Below are 13,809 nucleotides of genomic sequence, written 5' to 3' on the forward strand. Positions count from 1 at the left end.
GCTACATATGCTATTAGGGTTATTGCAAATTTTGGTGATAAGAATCTCAGTAAATTAGCTTACTATGTCTACTTTCATTCACTGCTTTCGTATGGCATCACATTCTGGGGTAATTCATCATTGAGTAGAAAAGTATTCATTGCTCAAAAACGTGTAATTAGAACAATTGCTGGAGCCCACCCACGGTCATCCTGCAGACATCTATTTAAGGATCTAGGGATCCTCACTGTAACCTCACAGTATATATACTCACTTATGAAATTTGTTGTTAATAATCCAACCCAGTTCAAAAGTAAAAGCAGTGTGCATAGTTATAACACCAGGAGAAAGGATGATCTTCACCATGCGGGTTTAAATCTGACTTTGGCACAGAAAGGGGTAAATTATGCTGCCACAAAAGTCTTTGGTCACCTACCAAACAGCATCAAAAGCCTGACAGATAGCCAACTAACATTTAAAAATAAATTAAAAGAATTTCTAGGTGACAGCTCCTTCTACTCGTTGGCTGAATTTTTAGATATAAATTAAGGGGAAAAAACAGCTTAAACATTAGTGTCATGCAATATTTTGTGTAATGTAATATCTTGTACAGATATCTTTTATTAACCTGACACTTTCCACATCATTACGAAGTGTCGTATTCATGATCTATGGAGCAAGTATTAATCTAATCTAATCTAATTTCTGTACACTGTTTGGTTTCGATTTCGCTTTTGTTCATATCATACATCACATTCAGTCTGTCAAGCGCTCTTTTAACATAAAACAATTTTAATAGATCTATGCGAGAGTAATCATTGTATATACCACTTTAGAATGGACAATGGGGATTCTCTAATTACTTTAGTATAATACAGGATGGAGAATTTCATAGAAGTTTGGAAAAACGCTACCACTTCGAAAAACACATTATATGTCTGCAATGACTAGTAAGAGGTCTGCAAAATGCGTGTCAGTTTTACCAAATTACTTCAAAACGTGTTATGTTAATTGCCTGGACATATCCTTACTAGGCGGATATAATTGCTTCAAAGGTTTCCATAGAATTTTAGTAATTTTGTTCGATGATATTACAAAAGTAGGCTTCGAGCATTCGAATGACCTACATGTTGCCAGAAACCTCGAAGTTACTCTTGATCTGTCGTTGACCTCGACTGCCTTTCTCATTACTGTATCTTGTTTCATTATTTTATCTCATTTAAACATTAATAACGTGTTGTACCGGTATGGTGTAGGACGCATCGGAAAAAAATATGAGATCTTTCGGGTACTTTTTTCTCGTTATCAGAAAGTCGCCAGTCTTTCCTTTTTGTCAACCATTCTCGGACCCATTTCGTCTCTTTCGCCGTCTTTTGCTGCTTGCAAGGTATAGCTAATATAATGACAGCACACACTTTCTCTTGGGTGTTCGACATCTTAGACTTGTAAAACCGCGGAGTCAGCTGACGGTTTTTGTCAGTATTATTTATGGTCTGAGGTCGGTTCAACATACTGAATCTTTGACAAGTATTTTCAATAAATATTGAACGTCTGCAGGGCCCTTAACTCGTACGGGAGTGATAGCCTCTTGTATTCGGTCTGCATGTTCCGCTACGACGTACAGTGACGTTTCCATTTGAGACGCTATGATTGCCTTAACTTCTGGCGGTATACAGTTGCTCCATATCGTACATAACAGATTGTGAGGTATAGTACCAACGTCCACCTCACTTCGCAAGAGCTGGGGGTACTGCGACGGCTTATGATTCTCTTGAGCGAACGCTTGTCGGATGCTGTCTTCCTGTGAAACGGCTTCTCTTCGCATGAGCTCGGTTTCAAATTTCCTGTAAGGTTCTTAGGCCGGTGGTGCTTTTATAATATCCCGTACTTCTGCAACATATTGATGGCTCGTTACATCCAACTCCTGCATTAAATCAGAATCGTCCCTTAGCACTCTGAAGCAGCTTACAACCAATCCTTAGGCAAACTAATACATAACTGTGTACAATCATTAGTGTGTCAGCGAAATGCAAAGAATAAAAACACTGTAGCTGCTGCATCATCTGTGGCGACGCGCGCATTTTCACTTGACAAACGCGCGGACAAAACGCAGCAGACGACAGCAGCTGACAATGACGTTTCACTAGAAGTCCAAGAAAATGCCTGTAGCAGAATTATCTCTATGAAGAGCTTCAAGTACCGGTTCAGTGAACTCTTCAATGGGCGATATTCTACTTCTTCAACTTCACAAACCAAACTAAGCTTCGTTTAAGAGGTTGTATTTACTCATGTAACTTAACAGTCTCTCATGATTGCTTCAGTTACTTTTGAGAAAGAAGACACAAGGGAAACTGACCTTTAGTTTTCAATGTTTCGCGCATTACCTTTCTTTAGTAAGGCATCACCCACTCATACAATAGATAGCTACTCAGGGAAAACACATGAATTACTGGATTTATTTATTACATTTGTTAACAGAGCTATGCTATCTAAGCAAGCTTTCAGTACAGAGACAGGAACCTCATCTATGCCTGCTGACGTATTTTTTTAAAATATTGTGCTATCTTCCTAACTTCAAGCTGTGTCGTGGGAAACATCAGCGTTATGCTTGCTATGTAAGTCATTGTGGATGGTTATATGTGTTTTGCTGCAACTTCTTCGCAGAACCAGAGAAATAATCATCTTCAAAACTTGCTAATTCCTGAGGACTTTCTATTATTCTATTCATATCTTTGATTAATGTGTTATACGTGGATCTGCCTTTTCCAGCTTCTTGTTTTATCATATCCCACAACACACTGCTTTTATTTTCTGCTTTATATATTAGTTTGTCATTAAATGATTTTCTTGTCGCAAGCAGTACCCTCCTGTATAGTTTTTATACCAGTGATAGTACTCAAGAAACTGTGGATTAGGGTAGTGCTTTTGCAAAGAACTGAGAAATTTAAGTGTGTATGATGATTTTCTAACACCCACCGTTATCCATTTATTTTCTTAGCTGCTGCTGTAGAAATGACTACTTTTGGAAATGTCACAAACCCCTTCTTTCTTTGGCTAAACTTATCAGTTTCTCACAGTCCATATTTCATGTGTGAGAGCGCCGGCCGATTCGACTGAAGAAAGCAAACTGATCTGAATTTCACCGATTGTCCTCTGAAGTCTCTACATTCAGGTGATGAGATCGTCTGTATTGAGATCGCACTCGTTCTGATTTGGGTAGTTGGTGGAATCCACCGACACCAACACCAGCAGAACCCCAGCGGCCCAACAAACGGAGCCATGCCTAATGGGTGAGGGGTGCGAATACATCTACAACTTAGCAGGGTTTCCAACTGAAAATGTAGGCCCCTAGTATTTGCCATGGGCCACCATATACATGGATGCTTTCTTTCAGTCAGCAGGAGCAGTTATCTGATCACGGAATCTAACATTAAATTGCGATTATGAACGCATCGTTTCACTTGCACATTCGTTAATAGTTAACAGGCTCTTAGTTCTTGAAAGTTTCAGCAGTCCAAAGAAATAATTTTTTTCATGAAAAAAATTTGCATCTTTTCAAATTCACTTTAATATCTCCTTAGAAGTTAAGATATTTTCTGTAAACTGAAACTAAATGCGTAATTTCCTTTTACCAATCGGCAAATTTAAATACACCGCTACGCCGGATCTTCTTCGTCTACTTCCGAGTCTGGATTACAGTATAGCCAACATCGGAGCATTATCTTAATATAAATAAACACGTTCTGACCAGTCAGAAAGCGTGAGTACTGAGTAGTATTTGTTGTATGTTGACAACATGTGAGCATAGTATAGTGAAGGTTTAAAAACGACAACTACCTATATAATAAGTACGAGAAACGAAAATGGGGAGAAACAAGAAAGGTAAGAAACTAACTACCGAGCGTAGTTGTTTATATGTATAATGTATGTAACGAGCATTATGATCGTGTTCAGTTGAATCTCCCATCCAAGTAGCACACGCTACTTGAGATGAAACCATTTTCAGATTTATAAAACTGTTGTCACTTCACTTGCGAATAGCATGCATAACACTTAATATCAAGAAATTTTCAAATTGTTTCGTGTGTGATGTGACGCAGTAGTGGCCCTAGGTGTAGTTACAAATTGGTTTGCTCTGTTTCTTATCTGTCACTATAGTACCACTACAGTATCCCCGAATAATTATGTATGCGAGTCTATAACCTATTGCTTTCCTTCTGTCTTCCTTGTATCCTAGCTTCTGGCATTCACCCGTAACGTGTTTCCCATTTTCTCATTGTCATATGTCAGTGTCTTTAATAGCCCACAGTGAGCAACATTCATTAAAATACCTAAACTACATGTATCAGCAGCCTGCCTCAGTCATCTGATGTTTATGAACAATTGTCTTGACCATCAACCCATGTAACATAAAAGTAAGCTATTGGGAATTGAAAATTCTTGTCATCTGCCTACCAAGCAGCAGTGTTAGTGCATATTATGTATTATAATCAAATCATTGTTGTTACAATTGTAGGTAACTAATTTCTTGGGATATAAGAATTTTTTTCTGAAAATATAAAGCAATAACAATCTGTAAACAGAGGGAAGAAGCAACATGTTTCAAAATAGTGTCATTTCTGCTTAGTTACTAAGTAACATTTAAATTAGCTGGTGTACGAACATTATAGTGGTAGTGTGTTATTAATTTTATGTACAGATTAAATTCCTAAGAGTTGATCTTATTTCATTAATGTACTTTTATCTCCCAATTGAGTGTTTTGGTTGAAAATAGAGGTGTCAGCAACATAATAAGATTCTCATATCCAGATTCTGAAATATCATTTGCATATATAATATAAGAAAATGTTATGGTATCCTGTGTTTAACCACTATTAATTTATAATACACACTTTGCATTCTGTTGTTGATTTACTTTTAGTCTGTATGTCTTACCTTGCTGGTACAATTTTTCCCTTAAGAAGAAAATTTGAAAGCTATTGACTTTTCCCTGTTCTACCAGTGCTGTGAGAACATTGTTAATGAACTTCGTATGCAACCATAGAGCACTGGAGTAAATGTGGTTGCTCATTGTGGATCTCTCTCTTCTGAAACCATGTCGCACCCCATTTGGTTTGTTTTTGTGTAAGAGGTAGTCGTTCTACATCCAGTGGACTAATTTTAGGGAAGAGATTACGCCGATATGTTCCTTATAGAATGGAACTAAATTATATTAAATGTGAGCTTAACATACAAAACATTCAAGATTTCAGAGGGCTTTCAGTGGTGTGTGAAAAATATCAGATGAACTCTGAGAGTTTGGCCCAAATTATAGACTGTATTTTATATTGAAAATAAGCTGAGGAGATCAGTCATGACAGATTTTCAACCACTTTATGATAGCAATAATTTTTTGGCAAATAAAATATATTGAGTGTACTTTAAAAGTTGTGAACAGGTGTTTCAGTTGTAATGTGCTAGATGTTGGAATATATAAACATGTTATCTAAAATTTTCACGTCAAATTTGTGCATATTTTATGTTGTATTGCTAAGTATTATCACCTCTAATGTTCTTCATTTTTGTTTCGTTAGAAGGAGCAAGTTTATTTGTGGTGGAAAATGTTCTGTTTGTTTTTGAGTCCGTCTGGATAATATTTAAAAATCGAACTTGAAAATACTATTGTTGATCTTTTGCAGACTGTTTTTATATGTAATGTTTGATAGATCACACGTATTTTTAAATTTTCTTTATCTACCTGTTAATATCTTGCTTTTTATAGTACCTAATTATAACAAAGGAATTATTATGCAAATGGAAATAAAAGGAGGAGGACTCACTACTCGTAATCTTGGTTTATATACTGAAATAATTTACACTGTAAGTCAGTTGTGTTATGACAGTACAGAAATAAACTTTTATGTTTGTACTTTTGTAGTTGCTTAATTCTAATCATACATTGAAGGCCCATGTATATTACTGTTTCTTCATGTTCAGTTCCTTTCATTATAAATGTAAATTGTCCCCTATGTGTATTTAGTTTTATGTCAGTTTTTAATTCAGTCATAGATGTAAACTGCCCCATATGTGTGTTCAGCTTTTTGATAATTTTTAATGCCCTCCTACATGTAAGCTTATGCATTTGAAAACATTTAACTTTTGTCCTGTACCTTTATACATCACACACCATGAGGTGCCAGGGACAATAAATAAATAAAACATACTGGTACAGATGATTTTACAAATGGAGTTCTTCAAGTTCTAGATACATGCTGGCTGATGCATACTGTTGTTTTGATTGTTGGTATCACCACAATCAGAAGTGTGATAACTATATTTTACTGTCATGAACAGTTAGAACACAACACACGTTAGCTCCTGTATTAGAAAATGCGTATGTTTAATTATGGTAGTAGAATTCATTTGCAGGATAGCTTTTGTTGTGTGTGTGTGTGTGTGTGTGTGTGTGTGTGTGTGTGTGTGCATGCATGCATCCATACGTTACTAACTTAATGTCTAGCTGCCAATAAATATAACACTATTTTATTTGTGAGGCTGTTTCTAGCTATTGTAGCACAAGGTGTAAATTTATAATTTATTTTGTTCAGGTCAAAAAAAGGTTCAGAAGTAAGCCCTGGCTTACCACCTTGAGTAATTGCTTGCCTGGACAATTCAGATTCTCATAGGAGTCTTTTTTTTTTTTTTTTAGTAACTGTAAAAAAAAAAAGTACTCAATGAATTAATTGCTGCCTGATCAATGAAAATTGCTGAAACAGTGTTCTAAATTTGAAACAAATTCATTGATGTGCTTTTATTATGAAACCTTGCTTAAAGACTTTGTTGGATTGAGGTTCACAAATAACTTGTTTTGTTAGCGTTCTGAAATGCATCATATGCTGATGAGCATATACTGATGGAAGAAAGAGTCAAGTCTTGTCATTTACCCTCCAGAACATCAGAAAGTTTCAATATTAAGACCCAAGGCTACGTAAACTACAAGGTTTGTCAAGTACAGATTGAGTATTGAAGTAGTATTGCTGTTACTAGTGGGTTTAAGTCAGATTCATTTCTGTGTTACAACAGAATTGTAGTGTGCAACAGTGCAAGTACTGTGGAGTTTGGAGACCTACTAAGTTAGCTGAAACAAAAAAATAACTGTTTGTTCAGGTGTTACAAATTGAAAAATACTAACACATGGTTGATAGAAAAAGTGTCTCCTGAATTTTCATTTTCAGCCAGAATACTCAGGAAAATCTAAGAAGCTTAAATATCCTGTGAATGTTTCAGCAATATCTGCGTGCAAGGAGGAAAAAAAGTCCTCCAGTTTATTTGGATGGAAGTGAAATTCTTTTACTGGTCTGTTATGTGTAAACTCAATAACACCATTGCAAAAGTTACACTTAATAAAATAATGGAAAATCCAGGATGGAACAAGAATAATATGGAAATGATAGATTCCTACTGACCACATAGAGGAGATGTTGAATCACAAAAATATTTAAGCTTTCAGGCAAAGTCCTCCTTCCTAAGGAGTGTGTTTTCTGTTTCAAAGGAAGGACTTGGTCTGAAAGCTTGGATATAATAGCAGTCTTTTTCATTGTACCTGTCTGTGACTCAGTGCCTCTTCTACGTGGCAAGTAGCAATATATCCTTTCTGTATTGTACTTATACAATAATTATGGTTATTAATAATATTATGAAAAGGGTAGGTGCTGCCCACCGTACTGCGGAGTTGCGGATAGGCACAATAAGAAGACTGTCGGAAAGTGAGCTTTTGATTAACAAGGCCTTCTCTCTCTCTCTCTCTCTCTCTCTCTCTCTCTCTCTCTCTCTCACACACACACACACACACACAGACTTGCACGCACATGACCACAGTCTCTGGCAGCTTCAGCTGTCAGAGACTGTGATCATGTGTATGTGAGTTGCATTTGCATGATTGTGTGTGCAAATGTTGTTTATTTTTTATGAAGGCCTTGTTAGCTGAAAGCTTACTTTCTGACAGTTTTTTTTGTTGTGCCTATCTGTGACTCAGGATCTCTGCTATATGGTGAGTAGAACTATCCTTTTGATAATACTGTTACATTCTATCTTGGATTTTCCATTGTATAATTTATTAATAGCTAGATTAATGAGTAGAACTACAACAGAAATATTTCTAGTTTCCATATACGTAATGCCATTGTTGAAATGGTGGTTTTTGAATGTTTGAAAATAATATTTTCAGACTCAATTTTTTTACTTCACCCAGAAGGTCTCTGACACAAAGAAAACATTTTTTAGCACAAAGTGAAGAAGTGCATTGAGTTATTACGGTGTTTGTTACTTGATCATGGTTACCTTAACTTTCTTGGCAACCTTGTGAATCTTCGTTATTGTCTGTGTGTTCTCAGGCTACAGGTCCATCTCCTGCTGCATGATTGTGAATACAGAAAAGTGTATGTGAGTGTGAGAATTTGTCACATAAGTGATATTTATTGACTTTCTTGAAGTGGTAGGCATGACGACATTATCATATTCGTCCATATTGACTTCAGACTAAGTTAAACAGGCCAGAAAGATCAAATAATGCAATAATGCGAACGAGTTTCCTCACTGTAAATTAAATTCATGATAAATTTTTTATTTCTTGACATTGACTGTGTTGAAGAGTGTTACTGTTGGACAGTAATGAAATTTGAGGAAAACTTAAAAACAGAACTGTCATGTACATTGGAGTATGATTCTCTAAAGAATCAGGGTGGCGTTACTGTTAACATCTTGTTCCTCAGAATTTTGTTTCCAGATCATTCCATTTTTTATATTTCGAAGACATGTGGCAGTAACAAGAATAAATTCTCTGTTTCTGTGTTACAGGTGATCTACTGCTTTGTGGTACCAATTGTAATGTATTTCATATGGTTCATTCATTCGTTTCTGCTGTGAGAAGTACTAGAAGAACTCATATTTTTTGGAAAGAACTACACGTCAGTCATAATGGAAGCATTTGTCATTGACAAAATTATTTTTAAAATACCTCAAACACAGGCACATAAATTTTAAATGAGATTACTAGTTTCACACATCTTTAGATCATGGGAACTAGAAGCATACTCACATGAACATTGAGAAAACCATATTGGTAATGTGATTTTATGTGCTTGTGAGTGAACTACTGCCTCCTCTTATGATCTAAAGACAAGCAGTGATGGCAGAATGATAATTTCCATTGCCGATAATGTTGCTGTTAAGCACTCGCAAAGCTACCTCACACAGTAATTCTCATTTGAAATTTAATGTGGCTGCATCAGACAATAAATTGATTTACAAATGACTATATCTGTGTAGGCTGGAAACTCTGCTACCCAGCGCATTTGCTGAGAAAAAGAAAGGTACGGATATAAGTTCTGGTCTGACACACATTTTTAATCCACCCGAAAGTTTCATTCAGTTACTTCCCCTCCGAAGAGATGAGTGTTGGCTTATTTAGTATATTTTCACTCCTGTTCTCTTATGGAAATATCTTATGGAACATGCTCCTAGAGTAAATAATTTGTTTATTCAGGAAAAATGAGAGGTAGGAAAGTTGCATAAAATAATTTTTATTTAGTGTTTGCCCTCTAATCTAGGGTTCAGTTCTGAATGACGTTTTGTGCTCTGATGTGAAGATATTCAATGAACTCTGATTTGTCTTAAAGCAAGAAATGGGGAATTCCTACTTATCAAAAGACTATTAAAAATGTACCTCGTTGGCTACTCCTACAAATTATCTGATTATCCAGTTTCAAAGACTGAATATTTCTGTTAGCTCCTCAATAAGTTGATCCCATCTTTGTAGTTGAGCAATCAGCACATGTGACTGCCATGGGGGTGGTCCTGGGCTCAATTGCTGGCACAGTTATATGGGAATTTTGCTGGGTGGGGCGGGGGGAGATTGGAATTAAGTCCACATAGCTGAGCAGCTACTTGAATAGCAAATAGTGGCTCCAAGGTGTCAAAAGCCAAAAACAGCCAGAAGACTGGTATCGTGTGTGCAGATCTCATGCCATTCCATGCTGCATCCAAATTGTGCCTTATGGTAGAAGCTAACACAGTGGTGCGTTGTCATAACTCACTTTGCTGGGCCTGATTGTGGAGTGAAGTGAGTGTTGAACAGTCAGTAGGCACATAACCAAGATTGAAAGTGGTAATCTTTGGGATGAAAGTGGTAATCTTTGGGATTGAAAACCAACAGAAGAAACATACATACACTGATAAATTGTTGTGGCTGAGCTCATTGTACTGGCACTTCGCTCCACTGGATCTGTGTCGTATGGAGTGGATGAGAGGGAAATGGAAGTGGAATGGGTGAGCGAGAGCTGGGGGAAAATGTGGCTTCGCCTCTGTCATCCCCACCCTCTTATCACATGCACCTCATCTTGTCATGCCGGATACCATCTCTACGTACACCAGTGGCCCCTGTGCCTGTGACTTAGCTGCTGTCAATGACTAACCCTCCCAACATTGTACCTACTCCAAACCCACCACTTCATTGTTATACAGTTGACCAACTTTATGCTGACCCATGAATTTTTCTACTTGAAGGGGATGATGTATAAACAAGTATTTGGCACAACCAAGGGCACCCTTATGGCAATGACAACTCCTTTAAGGTGCATATTGAGGAAACCCTTGTAGCTAGCCATGATCCTAACCTCAGGCTCATTGGCGATATCATCATGAACTGGACACTCAGGTCCAAGTCAAACAATTCTATTTTCTACACAGCCTCAGCATCTTCTTTTTCATCCATATCATCTGGTCTTTTTCAGGCCAGCACGTCACTTCCCTGGACATTGCCTTCCATCTCGTTGAAGGCTCCTTATACATTTCTGCACATATCAACCCCAGAAACAAATCTGGCCACCCTTGCCCAATATGCTGAAGGCCTACCCTACCCTCGAAATGTAGTGTGCAATCATTTCCTGTGCCATTTCCACACATGCCCCTAATCCTCTAACATCCTCAGAAACCAACTGTAAGGGAGCACTTCACCCCAGTGTCAGTACCCAGTATTGCATGAGCTGGGAAAGCTGACCATGTTCTTTTCCAGTGCTCTGACTACCAGGTGTTTTGCATGGGTGTGGCCAACTTTGATTTGTTGGCAGAATTTTAGAAAAGTCTAACACATCTATATAGGAGACCCTTGATGGGAAAGCCTTGACAGGCAAAATGACAATCATAATACTAATGTTGAATACATTTGTCTCCTTCAAACCCTGTGGTGGGAATGTTCGTAAAGTTGTGAGCAATGGGGTCATAAACAGTATGCTTTGATAGCCGAAGTTGTTAAAGTGGCTGCTTGCAACAAGTGGGAAATTTGGGTTTGATTATCGGTCTGGCACAAATTTTCACATGTCAGCAATAGATAGTATCTTCATACCCAGTCCAGTTAGTGTGAAAAAGATATTTCAATCATGAATATATTTCAAACTATTGAAAATTTTTAGAACCAGCATTTGTTGCTCATTGCAGAATGATTCCTCTGCCACCAAAGTACACTTCACGTAAGGACCATGGAGATGAGCCAACATCAATTAGGGTTTGTTGTTTTTTCCTTTAATTCATGAGTGTAACAGAAAAGGAAATGACTAGTAACGGTGCAAGGTACCCTTCGCCTGCACCATGTCTTTTGTAATAATGTTAGAAAATAACTTAAAATGAAACATGAAATATGTATTTTGTGAAAGAAATATACTGAAAGCTTTTAAAGTATAAAATAGTTTTATTTGAGGAGAAGAAGAAGAAGAAAGAAAGAAAGAAAGAAATGAAGATCAATGTACACAGCCTTATAGCTATGCAGAAGATTTATGATACATGACCTTTATCCAGCTATTCCTGGGTTGGCATTGGGATGGTACTTCTATTTTGCCGAGGGTCAGCTGCACCTGTAAATAGGCCATTAATAAGTAACGGAAAATTTGGAGTAAACAATAATGCAAAATTAATGGTTTTTAGCAAAGTCTGTGACTTTTACATGATATTGCAAAATTTGTGACTTTTTTGTGTAAAAATATTTTTAAATCTGAGGACAGCAATTTAATAATATTTGTAAGTAATAGTTATTGAAAGCTAAACTGGAGTTTTGATTTCTAATCCCCTCAAGGCTTGGACTCGTGTGTAATCTTGTAATCTTAGGACAGTCTATTTCCTATGTAACAAACTTTGATGTGACTTCGAAAATGGGATCAGATTTGGCAAGTAATATGTCAAATTTGGCAAGAAAACACTGAATTTGGCGAGGCAGGGAATTTGGCCAAACAATTACACTAAATTTGGGCATAAAATAAAACCATATTTTTGTGTCCCTAGCTATTAGTTCTGTTAGATGGCTCACTGCCCAGGATGTGAGAACAGGCAGCTGCAGATACTCACAGCAGCTGCTCCTCAATCTGGGATATGAGTGACCTCACCCCTTCCTTCCTCAAACTATTCCTCTTTCCTGACGGAAGAACAGACTCGTAAGTCCTAAGCTTGTCATCTCGCCCTTTTTTTAAAATATCAATGCTCTCTCTTCTGTCACCTCTGGCAGTGATTTGCATATGTGAAATATACCAATTCATTCCATGATACGGAGTCTATGTTAAACTGTAAGACCCCCTCCCTTCTCATCCTCTCCCATTCCATCCATCTTATAACTGGCTGGGTAAATCTGTTCAAAGGTCAGCGATAAACAAATGTGTATCACTGTAGTAGGACCGAGCCAATTAAAGTATTCTAAATTTTGTGTTCATCATTCTTTGAGCCGATGGAGACCTGACTTGAGACTATATTCTACCCATTTTATAAATTCTTTTAAGACCCAAAAATGAAAAAAAGTCATATTAGGTTTTCTGGTGGATCTGTCAAGTATGCAGTTCTTGTGTCTTCCTTTGGATCAAATTGTTTAAATCCCATTGTATTTCATCAATGGAACTGCGAAACAGCGTGATAGAGAACACACATAGCAACCTGCTTTAGTTCAGCTCCCAGCCACAGCCTACAGGTGAAGCCCGCATCGTGGTCCCTGTTAGTTGGCTCCCTGTTCTCTCTACATTTCTGTCTTGTAGTGCCACTATCACAGACGTTCAGCTTTCTGACATGATCACCAGTTCTTTCTGGTGTGTTCACCACAAGACTGGGCCAGTATGGGTGTAGACAGTTGCTAGTTGACAGCAGCCACAGTAGCAACTGCCTGAATATGTTGAACAGTAGCATTAATGATTTTTTTTTAGAATTTGTACTATGTACACCTGTAGCAGCCCAAGTAATTGCCTATTTGAGAATGAAACTTGCACCCACTGTCACAAACCCAGAATTGGAAGATAAGAGGGACTTTGAGAAGGAAGTAACACCATTATTATGGCAAGCCAAGTAACTTTTATTGCACGCTGCAATGCCCTTCAAAGTGACAGATATATACGACACTATTTTTCAACATAGTCACCAAGCATATGTAAATGGCGCTCAGAACATTCTACTGATCGTTTGATTCCTCAATGGTAGGAATCTGCTCCATCGGCACGGAGCCATTCGAGAACTGCTACATGAAGATCCTAATCATTGAAAAATCACTTTCCACCCAGATGTTCTTTCAGGTTTTCGAAAAGATAGAAATTGCGTGGTTGAAGACCTGGACTTCTTGATCAGCATCACCCACTTCAGTACAGCCCTGGTCAAATTGCTGACACTATTTCAGTATAGGTGGATGTGACATTGCTTTCAGTTCATATACCGTATTGTTTAATGGTGAACCTATTTTGCCCACAATAAACCTACTGTCCATGCATACTTGAACTTTGGAATATGTTTACACCTGCCATGCCATTACAACTGCGAACTGTTTGTGTAACT

General features: G+C 37.5%; 1 protein-coding gene across 1 annotated transcript in view; it reads left to right on the forward strand.

The window, feature by feature from the left end:
- The first annotated feature begins 3,685 nt into the window (after positions 1 to 3,685).
- Positions 3,686 to 13,809, forward strand: part of LOC126336666 (elongator complex protein 3) — a 69,845-nt gene continuing 59,721 nt past the window's right edge. Inside the window, exon 1 of the mRNA XM_050000613.1 lies at positions 3,686 to 3,861. Within this exon, the coding sequence (XP_049856570.1) occupies positions 3,843 to 3,861 (19 nt within the window). The 5' untranslated portion in view covers positions 3,686 to 3,842. The remainder of the gene's footprint in view (positions 3,862 to 13,809) is intronic.

The sequence above is a fragment of the Schistocerca gregaria genome, chromosome 2 (genome assembly GCF_023897955.1).
Source record: "Schistocerca gregaria isolate iqSchGreg1 chromosome 2, iqSchGreg1.2, whole genome shotgun sequence".
Lineage (NCBI taxonomy): Eukaryota > Metazoa > Arthropoda > Insecta > Orthoptera > Acrididae > Schistocerca > Schistocerca gregaria.